The sequence below is a fragment of the Solenopsis invicta genome, chromosome 7 (assembly GCF_016802725.1).
Source record: "Solenopsis invicta isolate M01_SB chromosome 7, UNIL_Sinv_3.0, whole genome shotgun sequence".
NCBI lineage: Eukaryota > Metazoa > Arthropoda > Insecta > Hymenoptera > Formicidae > Solenopsis > Solenopsis invicta.
The window spans coordinates 856,087-876,986 of NC_052670.1; the positions used below are offsets into that span (position 1 = coordinate 856,087).

General features: G+C 38.0%; 5 protein-coding genes across 8 annotated transcripts; 3 read left to right on the forward strand and 2 right to left on the reverse strand.

Annotated features, from left to right (window-relative positions):
- The first annotated feature begins 1,241 nt into the window (after nucleotides 1-1,241).
- Nucleotides 1,242-8,771, forward strand: LOC105193525. Of its 3 annotated transcripts, none has more exons than XM_011158001.3 (8): nucleotides 1,242-1,437; nucleotides 1,532-1,733; nucleotides 1,988-2,164; nucleotides 4,090-4,310; nucleotides 4,517-4,692; nucleotides 4,960-5,118; nucleotides 6,347-6,713; nucleotides 7,589-8,771. In XM_011158001.3, the coding sequence occupies exons 4-8, from the start codon at nucleotides 4,115-4,117 to the stop codon at nucleotides 7,741-7,743; spliced, it is 1,053 nt and encodes a 350-aa protein (XP_011156303.1). In that variant the 5' UTR covers nucleotides 1,242-1,437; nucleotides 1,532-1,733; nucleotides 1,988-2,164; nucleotides 4,090-4,114; the 3' UTR covers nucleotides 7,744-8,771. The 3 variants fall into 3 exon arrangements, with proteins under 3 accessions (XP_011156303.1, XP_039307506.1, XP_025991471.1); XM_039451572.1 differs by having other exon boundaries at nucleotides 1,532-1,570; XM_026135686.2 differs by lacking the exon at nucleotides 1,532-1,733.
- On the forward strand, nucleotides 8,382-10,684 carry LOC105193528 (phospholipase A2). The gene is made up of 5 exons (XM_011158003.3): nucleotides 8,382-9,449; nucleotides 9,590-9,807; nucleotides 9,894-9,966; nucleotides 10,047-10,133; nucleotides 10,337-10,684. The coding sequence occupies exons 1-5, from the start codon at nucleotides 9,220-9,222 to the stop codon at nucleotides 10,521-10,523; spliced, it is 795 nt and encodes a 264-aa protein (XP_011156305.1). The 5' UTR covers nucleotides 8,382-9,219; the 3' UTR covers nucleotides 10,524-10,684.
- Nucleotides 10,152-13,035, reverse strand: LOC105193527. Of its 2 annotated transcripts, none has more exons than XM_026135681.2 (7): nucleotides 12,634-13,035; nucleotides 11,839-12,051; nucleotides 11,547-11,728; nucleotides 11,264-11,462; nucleotides 11,012-11,183; nucleotides 10,812-10,929; nucleotides 10,152-10,503 (listed from the first exon to the last, which is right to left on the reverse strand). In XM_026135681.2, exons 1-6 carry the CDS (start codon nucleotides 12,907-12,909, stop codon nucleotides 10,820-10,822), a joined length of 1,152 nt encoding a protein of 383 aa, XP_025991466.2. In that variant the 5' UTR covers nucleotides 12,910-13,035; the 3' UTR covers nucleotides 10,152-10,503; nucleotides 10,812-10,819. The 2 variants fall into 2 exon arrangements, with proteins under 2 accessions (XP_025991466.2, XP_011156304.2); XM_011158002.3 differs by having other exon boundaries at nucleotides 10,773-10,929.
- A 131-nt stretch (nucleotides 13,036-13,166) lies between these two features.
- LOC105193529 (ATP-dependent RNA helicase DHX8) lies at nucleotides 13,167-17,558 on the forward strand. The gene has a single exon (XM_011158005.3). It carries the CDS (start codon nucleotides 13,302-13,304, stop codon nucleotides 16,920-16,922), a length of 3,621 nt encoding a protein of 1,206 aa, XP_011156307.1. The 5' UTR covers nucleotides 13,167-13,301; the 3' UTR covers nucleotides 16,923-17,558.
- A 123-nt stretch (nucleotides 17,559-17,681) lies between these two features.
- On the reverse strand, nucleotides 17,682-20,417 carry LOC105193530 (dnaJ homolog subfamily C member 1). Its single transcript, XM_011158006.3, has 7 exons — nucleotides 20,038-20,417; nucleotides 19,819-19,920; nucleotides 19,524-19,742; nucleotides 18,877-19,121; nucleotides 18,503-18,809; nucleotides 18,210-18,428; nucleotides 17,682-18,125 (listed from the first exon to the last, which is right to left on the reverse strand). The coding sequence occupies exons 1-7, from the start codon at nucleotides 20,197-20,199 to the stop codon at nucleotides 18,060-18,062; spliced, it is 1,320 nt and encodes a 439-aa protein (XP_011156308.1). The 5' UTR covers nucleotides 20,200-20,417; the 3' UTR covers nucleotides 17,682-18,059.
- Nucleotides 20,418-20,900: the final 483 nt, after the last annotated feature.

Consider the following 20,900-nt stretch of genomic DNA (forward strand, 5'->3'; position numbering starts at 1 on the left):
TAAAGCCAATCCAAAGATATTTAATGCACTGTAAATGTCGGTAATTCGTGGTACTTTAGCATCCTCTTAATTGTGAAAGAATCTTAAGGGGATCCTAAAAACCGATTACAGAATAAATTAATTTTTGAATTGGTTTGACAGATCACAAAATCCTTTTATAAAATAAAAGTTATACGCACCAAAAAAACTTGGATAGGATAGATTTTACGCGAAAATCGAAAAAAAAAGAAAAAAACTTGAAAGTGGCCATGCCCACGATTTAGCAGATACCGTTCATGACATTCATGACACAGGTTTCCTCGGAAAGCACGATACCCGCGACTGTTGGCTCACCTGGCGAAGAGAGCGCGTACACAAACTTCAAATTTATCCTATTCTAATGGCTTTCGCGCGATTCATTGAGTCGTCTTCTCGTGATGTATGCGAGCACAATCGAGACTGTGCGCAAATACTAAAACAGGGGAGGGGGGGGAATAAACAATAGATACAAATGAATTAACTCACCGTTCGCCGCTAATCGTTCCGTTTATCGTCTTATAACTCTGTCTCTGTCGCTCCGTCCGCCATTGTCGAACATTCGAGTTCCAAAATCCTCTCCACGATCCTCCTCCTCTCGATTCACACTTGGCACGAATACACGACTCTTCGTTTTTGGCACTCTCGAAACACTCTCGGTACTCACGTGCGTCGAAAATTCAGGATACGAGGCAACGAAGAATTAAGATACGAAACACGAATGAACGCGGGATTTCACACCACGCTGACCATGCATCGTATCCGATACGACGGATGTTGGCACGAACGCCCGATACTTCACGTTACTCTTTCGACATTCCATGGCACTCTTGAAACAGTCGCTCGCACCAAAAACTCGTTCGGGACGACGAGGATGCGAGTTGAGACCAGTTGAAACTGCGTTACGACACGCCACGACTGGCCGCGACCTTCCGCTGTCCCGCGCGCTAACCGAACCGACCGACTCCGCCGCCTGCCGCCACTGCGTAGTGGGGCGCAGTGACGCCGCGCAGGCGCGTCACTACGCACTAGTCACGTTTGGTCACGCCGCTTACGTAGTGGCAGCAGTCTGTCGGTCAGGCAGCACGGCGCAGACATCATTCTATCCTTGTTTAACATTTGGTAAACAACAAAGATAAAACGACATCACGGTGCACCCGGATGAGGAACGTTTGGTCACGCCGCTTACGTAGTGGCAGCAGTCTGTCGGTCAGGCAGCACGGCGGACAAGTCCACGTCAGTTCACGTTGTAGAGATGGCGTCTCGAAAAATCATCGTATCAGCTAAAATCTTAAATCGTGGTCATGCCGTGGCTGGCCGTGGCGTGCCGGCTGATGCCGGGCGCCGGCCATTTCTCAGACTTCTTTTCTTTCTTTCAATTTTCTCGAAAAATCTATTCTTGATTCTATCCAAGTTTTTTAGGTGCGTACTTTTATACTACCAAATCTATAAGATGTGATCTTGTGATCCGTCAAATCAATTCGATTATTTATTCTGTAATGCGATCGGTATTTAGGATCCTCTTCAAATCATTAACGTAGAGGACACGCAAAAGGTGATATATCTTAAAAGAAAGAAAAAACTTGGAAATATACGGCAAGGAAAAAATCCGGAAAAAGTTCTTTCCCCAAAAATTTTTAGGTTAATTTTTCCGAGCTAAATACACGTGCTAGTCGTGAACATTTTTATATAGAGATGGATCGCCTTAATTATGATAAGTACAATAGAACATAATATAGTTTTGATGTTTAGGCTCTGTACACAATAGAGAGAGAGAGAGAGAGAGAGAGAGACATAATTAGGAAAACGTAATATATCGTACAAGATACAACATAACTTATTTATCTAGAATGTTCTTTGAAGGAACCGATTTTAATATTTCAATTCTAAATGTCTATAATATTCTTCTATTGTGTGCAGGCCCTTGTTTTGTATATAGTTTTAATGTTTTCTTCTAATTTTCAAAACATAGCGGCGACGACGCAAAGTTGGCGCTGAATATTGGTTGGTCATCGTCGTGAAGCGATGCGATTAGGAGCGAGACGACGACGCGAGACGACGAATGGCGCCTGGCGTCAGCATGGGCCGCGTTTTCTTCGTTTCTCCTGACACCCGAGCTGCGTTCTATCGCGTCAACGGCAAGACCGAGGTAAATCGACATCGTTTCCGGGGTGGAAACGTTCCAATTCGCAGCATCCACCTCGATAAGTTTGTCTGGTCGGCGAAGCAGCTCGAGCGATCGCGACCGTGGCTCTCAACCCGATCAACGCTCTTTTATAAATATTACGATCGCGCGAAAACGCGTCGAGACAACTATCGTAAATAATGATGTAAAAAACGCCTTCTTCAAACGCAATTACTAAGGAAATGTCACGTTATGACACTACAAAGAAATGACTGTGCTTTGGAGAAGAAAAATTATTGCGAAACGAGGTCTCGATAACAGAAGGAGGATTGAAAAACGGTCCGCAGTTGTCGTTGCATAAATATACCTGTAATGATCGCCTCGATAACGACCGTACAAACGACAAATTATTTATGCAGTAGACGTTTTCGTAATCGTTACTGCTTCAATCAATAATGACCTGAATAACTCCACATTATTATGATTGTTATCGGCCTAGTCATTAGCGACAATAAAATATATATACGCAGTAATGTTCTGAATCGAAAAAAAATACCCTACTTCTTTGTCATTAATTAAAATAACGCGATTAAAGAAAGATCGCTAATAACGATGTATTATTTGGTTCGTTTGGATTGTTAGTTTTTCCTAAACGAATTCTAGAAAAAAAAAGTTAGATTGGATCAACAATTTATTGTTTCATATATAAGCAAGAATATAAAATCTTAGAAGAATTTATAATCTTAAACGGTCATTATTGATTTACATATGAAGAAACGAAATTTCTTCTGTTTAAGTCTGTCAAAATTATGTCTGTTTAAAATTATAAATTTTTTCAAGAAGATTTTATATTCTTGCTTATATATGAAACAATAAAATGTTGATTTGATACTAATTCTTTTTCTGTGTACTTTTATCAGTGTTGGCAATTTTTCTCTACTCGTTGTCCGTAATCGCGACAATAAAATATTTATGCAGTAATATTTTCGGTCGAAAAAAATACCCTTTTCCTTCGCTATTAATTAAAATTACTTGTTTGCGATTAAAGGAAGGTCGCCAATAACAACGTATCATTTAGTTTTTTATTTTTTTGAATTATTAGGTTTAATTAATAATAAAGAAGAATAATATTGTGTATCATTATTGATTACCTTCCTCTAATCGCAAGCAAATAATTTTAATTAATGGCAAAGGAAAAGGGTATTTTTTCGACCGAGAACATTACTGCATAAATATTAAAATGACTCACTCGCGATTAGAGGAAGGTCGCCAATAATGACGTATCATTTGGTCTTTTTTTTGGATTGTTAGTTTTTCCTAAACAAATCCTATCGATATACGTCGGTATTGGCAATTTTTCTCCATTCATCGCCCGTAACCTCGACAATAAAATATTTATGCAACAATGTTCTCAGTCGAAAAAATACCCTTCTCCTTTGCCATTAATTAAAATTACTTGCTTGCGATTAGAGGAAGGTCATCAATAATGACATATTTGATTTTTTTGGATTATTATTTTTTCCTAAACAAAACCTGTATTGGTATTGACAATTTTCCTCTACCAGTAATGGAACGTGGAATGAGATTGAATACAAATTCTCGTCGCAATATATTCCCCAAGCAACACAGATTTAAAATATGTTCAATAAACATTAAAAATTAATTTTAAGCTGAAAAAGTAAACGCGCGCTTAAAATTTGAAAATGCGTTTTCAAAACTATTTAATAAATGTTTAAAAAACTATTTAATAAATTATAAAAATTTATTTTATAAGAATTATAGTTTTAAAACGTATCAAATTTTAAACTTTTAATTTTTACTTAGTTTATATATATATATAGTAATAAAACGTATCAAATTTTAAACTTTTAATTTTTACTTAGTTTATATATATATATAGTAATAGAAACCGTGTACAAAATTAGCTTTATCTATGCAATAAATTTTAGTTACAGTCAGTGCGTGGCGCGCACAATGGAGGAAAAGGCCACGACAGACTCTTCATCGCAAAGCACGATCGGAGATAATAACCAAACAGATAAAAAAGATTTACATCTAACAACGTGTTATAATGAAGTTTCTACTGAACAGCTGCAGACGCAGTTTACGTGTTCTTTATACATTTCGCGCGTCGCTGGCCTTCAAACTCAAGACCAGGGAGAGGTCCAAGGTGACTTTTGCAATATTTGTTGCATTCTCAAGATAAGAACTACGATTTAATTAATAATTCATGAGATGCTAATTTATTCAATTTAATTAGTAATATCAGATAATGTAATATCTAATCATCAAAATTATGTCAAGTGTATAACGTCGGCTGAATAATATAAAAATATTAACATAAACAGATATTTTTATTGTTTGTTTGTCGATTAGATTGCGAGCTACTGCGATCTCATCTCGAGGAAGCTATCGCCGCTTCTGAACCACTATCAACGTGGCGTGTCTCTGAAACTCCATGTGGACTTATAGCCGCTTTCGCACGAGAAAACGATGCCGAGAAACTTTTACAACGCGGCAACTTGGCTCAAGTATTTCGAGGACCTGTACAAGTATGACATTTGCAGATTCTAACCGGCGCGTTTCAGATAATGCGTGAGATATAAAAGATGTAAAAACTCACGAAATATATTGTGTTATATATTTTCTTCATATTCTCTATTGTATAGTCCATTTATGATTATTATTTTTTATTTTGAAGCTATATCGTTAATTGTGTTTAAACGTGAATTTTTAGCTAAATAATCTGTTGAAACATTTATATATAAGTAAAATATAAAAGATAAAATATCTTTCGATTTGGATTTTATTTACATCAGGTAGCACGATTCTCGGCAAGAGATTCCCGATATCGCCAAGCCGTACTTTTAAGAGATGTACCATGGGCTATACCGCTACAGGATATAAATTCGGCTCTAACGAAGCAAGGAATCGTCGCTGGAAATGTTGAGCGTTCTCGACAATTTGTCCGAGTAGAGGTGCTTATTTCCTATTTTAATTAGCCCGATAAGACCTTATCACCTCTATTATATGGATATGAATACTAGTTTACTCCAACAAAATTATTTTCTACCGGATATTAGAGCATAAAATTAATATTCGTCTCAATTGAAGTATACAGACTGCATCGTTTAAATTCGTATAAAAATGCATAATACTACGTAATTCCAAACCAGTTCTCCGTAATGGAGTTCTGCAGAGTAGCTGCTAAAGTATGCTTAACCGGTTTTGAAAGCTAACTTTCGAAATATCTTATTAGCAATCAGTAGTTCATACAATAAAAAACTAAGACGAATAATGTCAAAGTGAAGATTGAAATAAATCGTATATAATTGTTAATACGATGCATAAAGTACATAATATATTGCAAATAAATGACAGTAGAAATAAATGAAGCATTCATAAAATCGAATCGAATCAAATTGAATCTTTGATAGCACGTTCAAAATAAAATCTGAAAATTTCCCGTTGAATCGAATCGAATCGAATTTGAATCAAAATTTCCCAGATTTGTATTACATATTAAATTATATGTAATAAAGCAATTTCAATGAGAGTACAAATTTTCTTAATACATAAAAAAATTAATCACATAAATTTTAAAAAATAATTACAAAAAAATGTGTTAAATAAAAATTTATTATATATAAGTAATGTGATAATATTATTCTTTCTTTCTGTCTAATAAGCATTGATTATATCTTGCGCAAATTATGATGTAATAGTACTTTAATGTACTTTAATAGGAAAATATAATGGAGCAATTTCCAAATTTTGTCTTAAATTCTATAAAATCATAATACAAATCTATGAAATGTTGAAACAAATTTACAGAGAAACCTATCTATCGTGTACAAATTGTTGAATAGTTTATAAGATTTAAAAACATAAAAGTCGGAAAAAAAAAAATAATCATACACAAGACTGATCTTGTATCAATGTTTATTAATTCTCGTATGTATATAATTGTTTTAACTGGCCTACTGTGATCCGATTTGAATTTCAACTATTCGCACCTCTAATTGACAAAAACTGGATACCGTTCTTTTATCATTCTTGGCTACGTTCGAAAACATCACCCGAGTGCCCCTTTATAACCATTTTATCCTTGTTGTTCATCGAAATGTTAAACAAAGATAATGATATATGAAGTCACTCGAATGATATATGTTTTCGTTCCAGCGTTATCGTTCTTTTGTCCGCTAGGTTTTTGACGCGGGTCATTACGAAGCCTTACTGCGTCAAGGTCTGGACTTTTTTGAGGTGGCTCGTTTCAACGCTATTCCAGAACGCTGGTGGCGTAGCGGCGGTACCGCATGCTCGTCTGGTATACCTTCGCGATACTTGCCGGGGAATAACGGAAGTAACTTCCTAGAAGCGCATCAAGATAATTTATCGCAAACGGCGGACAGCGTGTTGCAGTGCTACCGGTGTCAGGGTTTCTGGCACGTGGCCGCCAATTGCCGGCACTTGCCACGCTGCGTCCGCTGTGGCGAACCGCACAGCGTCGAGTTTTGCCCAAGGCCGCGCAACAACCCTATATGTTGCCATTGCTCCGGACCTCATCACGCCGGTAAATCCTGTTTTTTGTTGAGGATCGTCGCGTTTTTCCTACCGCTCGTTTCTCATCAATCTCTTGCAAATATTTGTTGTACATATTTACGCCAAATATTAATGAATAACAAAGCAATATTATTCATGTGTGTAAATGGATTGTATTCTCTAAATCTCATAGAGTGAAAAATCACTCGAAAAATTGCACAAGCTCAATTTTCACTCTTTTAGTGTGACATTTCACTCTACGAGATTTAAAAAGTATTATAAAAAACACATCTCTTACCTGTACATTTAAACATATTTCTTATACTGTTCCAATCGCATAACTGTTTTTAACAGTTACATAAGTAATCGCTTTGTTTCTTAGTTTTTATCGAGAAATGTATTTATATATTGATCAAATGATTACGCAAAGTGCTCAACAGCTGGAAAGCGGCGCAGACATTAACGGTTTAGAAAAGTTAATTTCTCATCATTTAAAAAATATGAAATGTGAAAGTCGACCATGATTCATTCTGGAATTCGAATTGCGAAATAGAAAAAATTATGATTCGCGCAAATCACCTTGCGTGTCATGTAACAAACATTGTGTTTATTTATCATAAAGTGTTGAGCAACTTGCGACGGAAAATGCTAAAACAAGAGAGCTAATTTCTCGTCGCAACATGTGGAACTCGATTAGAATTCACTCCAAGAATCAAATCGAGACCTCTACCTACTTGTATAACAAATTACTTGGTCTCAAACTGTCTTATACTTAAGTCGTGATAACAAATCATTTTTATTTCCACCCTATCATCTATCACCCAAGTTCACATGTATTATTGAAATTACCGGTGCGTTACACTAGTACGCGATAAGGCTATAATGCTCTTTCATTTTTTATTACAGGATATAGACAGTGCCCAGTCAGATTGCAGCTATCTAATGCGACGCCCGTGAGCATCACGCTGAGCACGACTCGCACCGGCGGGGTTCAATATCCAACGGGTGCTACGAGCAAGTCGAACCCTTCGTGCCATTCTCTGAGACAAGGCCACTGTTAAATATTGTTGCTTAACAAGCAAAATTATAGAGAAGCATCGGTTTCATTAGCATTTTTTTCGAAATGTCAGTAGAAACACATCTCTCGGCATTGCGTAACCATTTATTACGAGTTACGACTGAAATTTGCAATTCCATTAAAAAAAAAATGTGCGAAGGAGAAAATGCTTGTAGCTCGTGTTGTCATCGGATATAAATAAACCGTTCTTCTATCGAGACATCTTTCGGCTATGAAAAATTCGGCATAAGAGATTTACATTTGTACAAACAAGTTTTTAATATTTTTAAGATACTTTTTCAGACACTATTGTGCTTTTATACAGTTTTCTAGATTTTTGTATGCAAAATATAAATTTTTATAAATATCAAATGTCTTTTGGCGAGTACTGCCTGCAATCGCAAAAAAGTCCAATAAGGCATCGTTTTTCTCTTTTCTTTTTTTTATAAGATTTTGTAAATTTGCAGTTACTGGCAGTTACTGTGGAATCGTATTCCATCGTTTTGTTCCACTTTCTTCGTCCTAGTCCTGCGAATGTAGGTCTCCCCACTAACGTCTGTCACTGCTACCATTGCGAGAGAGGGAAGTTATACCATGCGGGTGTCATACCATGGCTTATACATTTAGTCTTTCGATCGGCTACTGTCCATGTACAACCGAAGGATGGGTGCGTTATAATTATAGACACACCGTTTGTGCGCGGGAAGTCAACCAGTCGATTGGTTCTCGCGAATGGGAACGGTATCGGTCAAGAGTGCTAACTCCATTTTTTAACAGATAATTTTTGTGTAAAGTTAAGAATATTTGTGCGAATTTTTTCGCTATTTCTCTCCGTAAAGATCCGTACAAGTGCCAAATAATACTTCGACTAACACGCGAGTTCGGTTTCGTTCCAAGGGAATTATTTATTATATGAGTTCTCTTCTTATCTCAAACTCTTCTTCGAAGAATTATTGTACACAAATAATTCATTCCCGTAAATAACTGGCTAATGCTTTTCCGTTTCATGTTTGTATGACATAAAGTAAAAAAGAAAAAAAAATTGTGCATTGTAAAGACAATTCTGAAATATATTAGATATGAAGAATTTATGGAAATATAAAACCGTGTAATGTGCGATAATTACGTGATGGACATTACCTGCGATACAAATGTACTAGAGTGTAAATATTCATTTATGCGTGCGCGACACACCGTTTTGTTAAAGCACGCATTATTTTCAAATAGTAAAAGTGTACGAAAACGTGTGGAACAGATCGACTTTTGTCTCGACGGTTATTGATTGATAATTTTGAATCTCGCGGTGTTGATGTCCCCTTGACGCGAATAATCTTTTGTATTTGTTAATTTCAATATTTAATGTAGTTTAAAAACGAAATTTTTTTTACGTTATTCGTTAGTCGTATGCACATACTCCGTGCGTTACGCTAAAGTAATAGCATAACAAAACAAAAAGAAGATCGATAGTTTGAAGGAAAAGATGTATTCGGTGTGCTTGACGATTTTCCTCGTCGTATCGATATGTAACTTGACCGCTCAGCAACCAACGTTCTTCAGAAGCACATTCAAGGGGTTGAGTGGCCTCACACCAAGCGCCATCGCGCTCATGAAAGACGAGATCCGAGCCGTTTATTATTACGAACAGACGGTGGCGGTGGTCGATCTCGGTCGGAAAAATGAATTACACGATTGCAATATAATCGAAGTATAGTAAGTGGTGCCGCTATAATAGTAAAAACCATTATATAATTAAATTGGATCAAAATCGGCTTTTACCGGTTACATTCATCGTTAGTCCTTTTCTACGATTCTTCTGTGTAATCTTTGATCGGCATCACTGACTCTTCCAGCGAGCCATCCCAGGCTACGGAAGTTTTGCGAAACCTGTCTATGACTTTACATCCACAAGTGGTGTCCTTCCAGGAGATAACGAGACTCATGCAACAGTGCGAATTGTTAGATGGATTACAGGTGCCGGCCACGACTACTTTGCCTCCCTCAAACGCACTGAGCAGAGGGACTCGCATAGCCGCGAGTTCTATAACTCTGTTCTCCGGTATTCTGCCAGGTTTACCGTTTATATAATTTTAATCAAACATTCACAATTCCACAGAATTGCAAAATTTATTAACAAAGACTAAATATACACTCCAGGCACAAAATGGTGCGGGACCGGCGATATAGCCGAAAATTATCACGATTTGGGCGATCTACCTCACATCGACAGGTTGTTTTTGACATATAGGATCATAACTTCTAAATTTTCAACAATGTTGGTGAGATAAGATGGAACTTTGTATTTTTCAGATGTTGTCGCAATCACGATCTTTGTCCAATAAAAGTACGAGCTCAACAAACCCGATACAACCTCACAAATTATTCTCTGTACACTAAGTAAGATTTTATAAAAAATTGATAAAAATAGTCAATCAATTTATTTTGATAAAAAATTTTAGTACGTCTTTAAACTAGTACAGCACATAAATTACTAAATTTCTTTATCATGATTAACAAAATTAAAAATTATCTTTACCTGTTAACTATTTAAAAACTGTCTTCGTAAGGCATTCAGTCTCATATGTTTCACCTTCTTACAGGTCACATTGTACTTGTGATCAACTGCTTTACCAATGTTTAAAAACTGCTAATCATCCAACAGCGAATTTGATGGGACAAATATATTTCAATATCGTCAAGGTGCCGTGTATAGAAGATATAGGAAAAAATCGATATTCTTCCTCGGATCCATTAAGAAAATTTGTACCTGTAAAAAGGGTATATTAACTATGAAATATTAATTAGCGGCATATATAAAGTGTATTATATTAAAAAATTCAGTGTGTGTACGTGTGTGTGTGTGTATTTGTGTATATATACACACACATAAATACTCCATTTATTATTGATAAATAAAATTAATATTTAATATCGTATATGTATATTATGTAATATATACAATCAAAGGACTATAAATATATTTTTATATTTGTATCACAAATTTTATAAATTAGTATTTTTATGAACCTAACACACTTTTCTTTTAAAAAAATGTTGACTTAAGTTTCAACATGCATTTGCATTCATACGGAGTTTTCAACAGCGGAAAAAGCTTGATTCAGTGCTGATAGAAAAGATATAAGATCTTTTATATTTTTAGCGACACTGGGTGATCTATGATTATACAAATTTCCTGCAACAATTTATTAGAATAATTAGAGGATTACATTCAAAGTATTTTCTATGTAAAAATGAGAAAGAAATTGTATAGTTACCTATTAACCATAGAGTTTCTCTTCTAATGTGCATATAAGGATGCGCTAATAATTTATTCAATAAAACATGCAGATCCTCGTTTGTGTATTTTGGATTGCTCAAAAGAATGTCTACCCCATCTTCGCAAGAATTATGCAACGTATTGGCTAGTATACGTATAGATGCTGTAATCTAAAATAGAAAAGATTAAAAATATAATTCTTGATGTTCTAAAAATATTGTAATTTTGTTATATGAAAAAAAGAACAAACCTCGCTAACTTGAGTCATTCCATCCGAATTGGAAAATATTAAGTAAAGATAATCAACAACTTTTGGCAGAATAGCATGCAAATGTTCAGTGCATATCGATGAGGAAGACAACAAAGCTAATAACCAAATATAATTCAGATTTTCATATAAAAGATTCCGTTTTATGATAGCTTGGACAAGCTCCAACATTTCATTTTCTCTACAAATATCAGAAACATATTAGAGTCTCTTGCAAATTTTATTTTATATTACAATGTGTAAAAATAGATGTATGTATACTTACGATAGCTTATGAAATCCTGCACGTACGTAATGTAATAGTGCATATATTATGGAAGGAAGAATCAAGTCGTCACAATTTTCTAACAGTAAAATTATATATTTCAAACAATGTTGCGAGTGCAAGATAGAGAAAACCTTATCGCTTCCTGCAACTAAATTACCAATTGTCCAAATGCAAACATCCTAATAAAATATGAATACATGTACCTTAAGTTTATAACAAGATTGATATCATTTTATTCACTTCTTTCATGTAATTTCATTATTTCTTATTTAACATAAGAGAAACTCACCAGTAATGCATAATTTAAACATTTTAACTTGATAACTAGATAAGGAATAATTGCTTTTCCCAATGCTGTGCATGCTTTCATGTTTCCCAAGGCAATGTTACAACAGCAGTTGGCTGCATATAATTGAAGAGTTGGATCGTTGCCTGACAAGTCACGCACCAGACCCGATAAACTTTGGTCCACTTTTAAAAAGGCATTTATGTTTTCTTCTGACTGTGACAAATGCAAGAGATTATGTTTTATTCTTCACTACTTGTATCTTCATGAAGATTATCAATCTTGAATGTTTTATAAGTAGGGTTGGATAAGTTACCTTTCTTTTTAATTAAAATTAAAGGTAATGGCTTGTTAATTGAGTTACATTAAAAGTTGACTGAATAAAAAAACTAAGTTAAAAATTGCATTAATATTAAATTAAAATGTCATAACTTTTAAAATTAGATTAATTAATAAAATAATTACAATATGAACAGTCAAATAAATTTAATATTTTATCTGTAAATTAAATTTGTATAAAATAATAAAGAAATATTGCTTTTTATATTGGGAATGTATTTTTACTTTTATCATTTTTCTTTCATATCAATTTTTAAGAAGAAAAAGTTAATAAATTAGTTTACGTGTATTAAAAATAATTAAATAAAATATGAAATTTAACTAGTTATTAAATTAAGAATTATTAATTTTTCAACTTTGTTATTATATTTTTTACTTGACCTTTAAATTAGTCACTATCCAACCTTGTTTATAGTTTATAAGACATTTGATAGAGATTACTCCAAGAGCGGCACGTACCTGAATAAGAGCATTGGGCAAATATCTGTACTCCACAAAGAGTAATTTTTTCCTTTTGAGAAGCCTCACCTTCTCGTCAACGTACTCAACGGAAAACAGTTCAATCCCTGGAAACTCTCCCAAGTTGGTGCGATTTTTGTTCCAGGTGGACACACGATCCTCCTTTCTTTTCGTCAACGCGGCCTCCCTCAATTCTGTTCGCACGGTTTCGACTCTATCGCTGTCATTCGAATGAAGTTCCGCAGCTTCGTATCTCTCCTCGTTAGTAGTCTGCATCTCAAACTAAATTTTATCAACTCCTTATTACGCGGAAATACGAACACTGGTCGCAGCATCCGAATCTTTCGAGCCGAATAACCTCACTTTTCTCTCACGTGACATCGCGTTTACTAACATAAGACTAACTGCATTACCGATACAATACAGCGTACGTTTGCTCAGCGATATTATCGAGTTCTCTCTTACTAACGTGAGAAACATTGTCATTTGTCGTGAGATTTCAAGAAAACAAACGTAGGCGGCGCGAATAGCGAGGAAGTTGGATTGAGTTGGATAGAAGTTAGGTTAAACGCCATCAGGATGTTTATTCGTCTATACGTTTGTTCCAGTAGGTGATTCAAGTTGGTCAATTTTCAGTTGCAACATCCCGTGCTACATTACAAAATAAGATGGAGGAAGTTACGAAGCTAGAACACCTGTCTCTCGTGTCGAAAATCTGCACAGAGTTGGAAAATCACCTGGGACTGAACGACAAGGACTTGGCCGAGTTCATAATACATCTAGCCGAAAAGAACAATACGTTTCCAGCGTTCAAAAAGGTACTGATTGAGAATGGGGCAGAGTTTTCGGACTCCTTCATGGCCAATCTCCTCAGAATAATACAACACATGAAACCTGCGAGAGCATCAACCGAGAAACCGTCCAAGTCTGCAAGCAAGCAAGACGAATTGGCATTAAAATTCCCAGCGCTAGCGTTACCGAACGAGAATCAACGTTCCGAGACTAACGACGTCAAGGACGAAGATATCGTCAACGACGTTATGGCCTCCTTGGAAGCATTCGCGCCGTCGAATAAAAAACAATCTACGAATACCGAGAAAAGTAACGGTAAGATTGACAACAGCGAGAAGAAGAGTAAACGAGAAAAGAAAAGCAGAAGCAGATCGAGGGACAGAAGACGACACAGATCCAGATCGTCGAATCGAAAGGAGAGGCGACACAGATCCAGAACACGTTCCAGATCGCGAACACGTCATAGATCGCGCGACAGAACGCGCAGGAGGCGCTCCGGATCCCGCGAGCGCAGGAGAACGTCGTCCCGGGATCGCAAAGATCACGCGAGACACTCGAGGAGACGCGACGCCGACAGATCCAGATCCAGATCCAAATCCGCGGAGGAGACGCTCTCCTCGGAGCCGGAAGTAGGTAAGATTTACGCCGGTAAGGTCGCGAACATCGTGCCGTTCGGCTGTTTCGTCCAGCTAGAAGGTTTAAGACGTCGTTGGGAGGGCTTGGTTCACATCTCCCAACTGAGGCGGGAGGGTCGAGTGGCAAACGCGAGCGACGTGGTCTCCCGAGGGCAGAAGGTCCTGGTGAAGGTTCTCAACGTCGGCGGGCAGAAGGTATCTCTGAGCATGAAGGATGTCGATCAGGAGACTGGGAGAGATTTAAACCCGGTAGTGCCGATCGCGAAAGCGGACGAGGACGAGAAGCACTTGCGTAATCCGGACAGGCCTACCTCCCTACTAGAGCTTCAGGGTAATTACGACGAAGACGAGACGTACTCGAGGAAGCGCGTGCAGCGTCTGTCGTCGCCGGAGAAATGGGAGATCAAGCAGATGATGGCCGCCTCGTGCATCGACAGAAACGAGTTGCCGGAGTTCGACACGGAGACCGGAATTTTGCCGCGAGAGGACGACGAAGAGGAGGACGTGGAGATCGAGCTTGTCGAGGAGGAGCCGCCGTTCCTGCACGGTCACGGTAGAGCCCTGGGCGATCTCAGTCCCGTGCGTATAGTGAAGAACCCGGACGGCTCGTTGGCGCAGGCGGCGATGATGCAGAGTGCTCTAGCGAAGGAGCGGAGAGAACAAAAGATGCTGCAACGCGAGCAGGAGATGGATTCCGTGCCCACTGGTCTGAACAAGAATTGGATAGACCCGTTGCCGGACGCGGAAAGCCGCACGCTAGCAGCGAACATGCGTGGCATCGGTTTGCAAACGCAAGATCTGCCCGAGTGGAAGAAGCACGTGATAGGCGGTAAGAAGTCATCCTTCGGTAAGAAGACCAATTTGACCCTGTTGGAGCAGCGTCAGAGCCTACCGATTTATAAGTTGCGCGACGATCTGGTGAAAGCCGTGACGGACAATCAGATCCTGATCGTGATCGGAGAGACCGGTTCGGGCAAGACGACGCAGATCACGCAGTATCTAGCGGAGGCCGGTTTTACCGCACGCGGCAAGATCGGCTGTACGCAGCCGCGACGTGTCGCGGCTATGAGCGTAGCTAAGAGAGTGGCAGAAGAGTTTGGCTGCTGCCTGGGCCAGGAGGTGGGCTACACCATCCGTTTTGAGGATTGTACCGGACCAGAGACCAATATTAAATACATGACGGATGGTATGTTGTTGCGCGAATGCCTGATGGACCTTGATTTGAAAACGTACTCGGTAATTATGTTGGACGAAGCGCACGAGCGCACGATACACACGGATGTGCTGTTTGGCCTACTGAAGCAAGCGGTGGGCCGTAGACCCGATCTCAAACTGATCGTCACCAGCGCTACCCTCGACGCAGTTAAATTCTCACAGTACTTCTTTGAGGCACCGATCTTCACTATACCGGGGCGCACGTTCGAGGTCGAGGTAATGTACACGAAGGAGCCAGAGACTGATTATCTAGACGCCGCATTGATCACCGTCATGCAAATCCATCTGCGCGAACCGCCGGGCGATATCCTGCTCTTCCTCACCGGTCAGGAGGAGATCGACACTGCCTGCGAGATCCTTTACGAGCGTATGAAATCACTGGGCCCAGATGTACCGGAACTAATTATTCTCCCGGTCTACTCGGCCTTACCCTCGGAGATGCAAACTAGAATATTTGAGCCGGCCCCACCTGGCTCACGCAAGGTCGTTATCGCCACGAACATTGCCGAAACCAGCTTGACCATCGATGGTATATACTACGTCGTTGATCCGGGCTTCGTCAAACAGAAGGTCTATAATTCCAAGACAGGCATGGACAGTCTTATAGTGACGCCGATTAGCCAGGCGGCGGCGAAACAGAGAAGCGGAAGAGCTGGTAGAACCGGACCTGGAAAGTGTTATCGGCTTTACACGGAACGAGCCTACAGAGACGAGATGCTGCCCACGCCAGTCCCGGAAATACAGCGTACAAATCTGGCCACTACCGTGCTGCAACTGAAGACTATGGGCATCAATGATCTTCTGCATTTTGATTTTATGGATGCGCCGCCAGTAGAATCGCTGATCATGGCATTGGAGTCGCTGCACAGCTTGAGCGCTCTCGACAACGAGGGTTTACTGACGCGACTAGGCCGACGAATGGCGGAATTTCCGCTGGAACCAAATCTATCCAAGATGTTGATCATGAGCGTGCACCTTCAATGCTCCGATGAAATTCTAACTATTGTCAGTATGCTGTCCGTGCAGAATGTCTTTTATCGACCTAAGGACAAGCAGGCTTTAGCTGATCAGAAGAAAGCAAAGTTCAATCAACCCGAAGGCGATCACTTGACTCTACTGGCGGTTTATAATTCCTGGAAGAACAACAAGCTGAGTAATGCCTGGTGCTACGAGAATTTTGTGCAGATAAGAACATTGAAGCGTGCCCAAGATGTGCGTAAGCAATTGCTGGGCATAATGGATAGGCACAAATTGGATGTTGTATCAGCTGGCAAGAACACAGTGCGTATACAGAAAGCGGTGTGTTCGGGATTCTTCAGAAACGCCGCGAAGAAAGATCCACAGGAGGGATACAGAACGTTGGTCGACAGCCAAGTGGTATATATTCATCCAAGTAGCGCATTGTTCAATCGTCAGCCAGAATGGGTGATCTATCACGAACTGGTGCAAACTACCAAGGAATACATGAGAGAGGTGACGACGATCGATCCGAAGTGGCTGGTGGAGTTCGCACCCGCATTCTTCAAGTTCAGCGATCCGACCAAACTCAGCAAGTTCAAAAAGAATCAAAGACTAGAGCCGCTCTACAACAAATACGAGGAACCGAACGCGTGGAGAATATCGCGAGTTCGCAGGCGACGTAATTAAAGAATACGCTTATAATTCATGTAAATATCGTTTCAGTAATTCGATATAAGTATTGTATGGTATTTGACGTTTCAATTTTCTGAAAGCTTTATACCCGTTTCCACTAATGTAGATTAACTTTAAATCTCAGTTCAACTTACCTTTTATCTTTTTCTAATTTTTAGAACTAAAGTAAGATAAAGAGTAAGTTAAACTAAGATCAAAGTTAATCTGCGTTGGTGGAAATAGGTATTAATGATATAGAATAATTAATAGGTATTAGTGATACAGAATAATTAATTCTAGCTCTGGAAGCAGTATTCTTATCGTTTTTATATAGCTACTGCTTGCATCTACAATGACAAAACTTTGTGGAAACAGAACATTTTTATTTTGCACGTGTAACATCTAGCATTTTTGATACATTTAAAAAAAATACTCTTTATTACTAGGAAGCGAAGAATGAAGATAATTTATGATCGCGAAGATAATGAATTAAATTTATTATGTCACGATAAAACTAGAAAAATGTGATGCAATCATTGAAACTTGGAAACTATGTACAAGAATGCAATTACAAAAAAAAGATTATTTACAAGTCTCTATAAATGTACATATTTGTAAACATTTGTAAATATATAACCATATTCATTCACATTACATTTTCGATATTTTTTAACATTTATCAAAGTTCTATTTCGATAAATTATAATACATTAAATAATCAGTCTTTTTAGAGAAGAGGGCATTGTTTTAAGATACGTTTTTCAGTCTTTCCCCTCTTGATTAATTATTAAATTTATTAAATAAATACATTCTCGATAACATTTAATAAGATGACACATAGGAAAGATTTCCCTATTCAATTTATTCTTTCCTTTTCTTAGATGTATCTCTGACTTATGATAACAGAGTTGGTTCACGGACGCATATTCATATTACATGTAACATGGTTAACATACCATTTGTATAAAAAAGAGAGAGAGAATTTGTAGGAAATTTATAAATCTTTCAGAAGAGATGAATTGATATTTTGTATAACCAGGAAATATCACTTTTTTTTTGCTTTTACACTTATATTAGTGTTCAGTAATACTATTTCTTGGCTCGATGGTATAAAGTACATTTGCAGGAAAACGAGATTTTATAAAAATTGAACTATTGAGACTGCTGTTTCTTTTTCACTAATTCCACCAATTGTCTATAACGCACTTGACATTCTTCCTGTAAACAAACAATTATAATTATAACGTGGATTTATAAATTTCTATACATAATTTATAAAGAAAAATACATAATGTAACGTGCCTTTGTCTTTCCTTCGACACAATTTGCAATTTTTTCCCACCTATCTACAGAAGCACCTTTGGGATACTTCGTCAGGGCCGCTTCTAAAGTCCTTTGCTGTTCTTGACTCCATTCGGCAGTACTGACAGTATTATCACTGCGGGTCTTAACCTTTTTCGGTTTTTCTTCCACAGAAACTTCCTCCACTGATTCAGCAGGCTTCAAACCTTCTTCTTTCACCTAACGTAAAGTATACACGACTCAACTTCTACAGTCGATTTATCAAGAAACAAAATTGATGAACAGTTAATAACCTTCTTAGCCATGTGCGTAACTTCCACGACGGTACGATTCATAACGCTCGCGATTTTCTCCCACCGTTCTGGAGTTCCACCAGGATACTTCTTCACATATTTTATCAATTCTAATATATCATTATCGGTCCACAAGCCACCAGATACAGCTGGCTTCTCATATACATGATTTGTGTAATCGCAATCTTCTTTTTTTATAGTCTCCTTAGAATTAGTACCGCTTCTCTCTTGTGGGGTAAAGCCAGGCCTACGTTTCCTGACGTTACGCGACATTACCTCAGGTTCAGGCTGTTCACTCTCTTGTGCTCTAAAACAAATGTTTAGATTTTTATGAGCAATATAAAATTATAAGGAGAAAGCTGCATCATACTTACAATGCCTCTTCTTCCTCCTGTTTTTTCTTCTCTTTCCTCTCTTTCACGAGTTGAATGATGAGACAAATAGTGGAGGGTATAGCAATCACTGAACCTATTATCCACTTTGGTAATTGAAATGGAAGAGTGTTCCACATTGTTGGAGTAGGAATCTTTTCCAAAATGTCAGCTAAATCTGGAACGTCTATCTTGCTTTTTCTATTTTTCTTTTGCATCTTTTGAAGTTTGCTACCTAAAACTTGTTCCTGTAATCGTAACATAATAGGTACTAATTATATTAATTGTACACTCAACAGCAAAATTAAAGGATTACTTATTTTGACTCCAAAAAATAGGCGTAATTCAAGAGCTTTGGAGCTTTGCAAAATTCATAAAAAAAATCTGACAAATGTCAAAAACCTATAAAAATTTTGCCAAGTTGCACAGCGTGAAATAAAAATCAATCTCAAAACTAGAGATTTCAAGCATTAAAATGCATTTTTTAACATTTTTTTACAATTATTTTTGACAAAGTTACACTATCTTGAATTAGGCCTATTTTTCAGAGTCAGAATAAGTGATCCTTTAATTTTGCTGTTACATGTATATAAAAAAAAAACTTCTCTTTTTCTAACTTGTAAAAATTCTCTTATAAAAATATTACTTACGTAAGTGTACCGTTTCTCAAAATACGCCGCCCAAGCTACGAGATACTGCCCTATTGTGATGACTGTGAATAATATAACACTCATCTCCAATAATCCCATCTTTCGGACATGACGATAGTAATATACCGCTGATCGCCAATTTGGCAGCCCGTTAACGAGCACATTGTCATACTTTTGCCGCTTTCCAGGATCTTTCAAAACGTCATAAACAGCGACTAACTAAAAAGAAGGAATTTGGAAAGTTGTCAAGATGTTAATTCAAGAGCTTTTAGTATCTCTCTCAATTTTTAAGTACCGTTCTAAATTGCAGCTCCGCGTCCTCCGCCGGATTTTTGTCCGGATGCAATTGCAATGATAGGCGTCTGAAAGCCTTCTTGATTTCCGAGGCGTTCGCGGACTAAAGAGAAACAATTTATGTAAATTAATCTTAATCAAACTCGTCATTCCGCGCGACTGCATCGACATCGTGCGAATGTGGACGTTCAAACTTCAAACATATTTGCAGGGAACATACCTGCGTAACGCCCAGCACATCATAGAAATTTTGATTGACCTCCTCGACCACGTCAAACACCTCCAACTCGTCGTTATCCCACGCGCTGGAGGACCTAAACACGTCTAGGAAGCAGAGGACCCCGAAAATGATCGACGGTAGATTCATCTTCGTCCACCGCATGCAGACATAATTAATATAATAACGCGCGTTTTTCTTCCTTCACCCTGCAAAATCCGTGTTCTAGGACATTATTATGTCCTCACCCTCGTCGGACAGTGCGCCCGAGAATCAGAGTCAGGTTAGAAGTAGTTGGAACTGTTGGAAGTAGTCTTTTTGCCGTAGGTGCCACATTGCCAGATTGCCGCTCGTATCTCGCATCCATATCGAGATTACTCGCGATCAGTCCTCGATGCGATCGATACTCGCGAAATCGCGAGAATCGATTTCCGCGCGCCATTTCCGCGCGCCGTTGTCGCGACCGTCGCGACGCTACCTCACACTCAATCACACTCAATCCCTGCGGTTGATTAGAAAACGTGGATTAATGCCAATTTACACTAATATAGATTAACTTTGAATAATTGAATCGCGAATTCACGCAGCGACAAATCGCTGGCGATTTTCTCTCTCTACTCCGATTTTCTCAACAAAAAAAGGAATGAACAAAAATGTAGCGACTTAAAAGAAATTGGTAAAAAATGACGCTATCGTCAATTATTAATTACACTTAAAAAAAAATTAAAAATGCAGAATAGAATATTTTTATATATTTTTTTAGAAGGTTAACATTAAAAATAGACTCACGAAGAGAATGAATTTCTATTATTCATATAAAAAAATGTTTTAAGGATTCAAAAATACTGCAGATTAATAATTAGAGT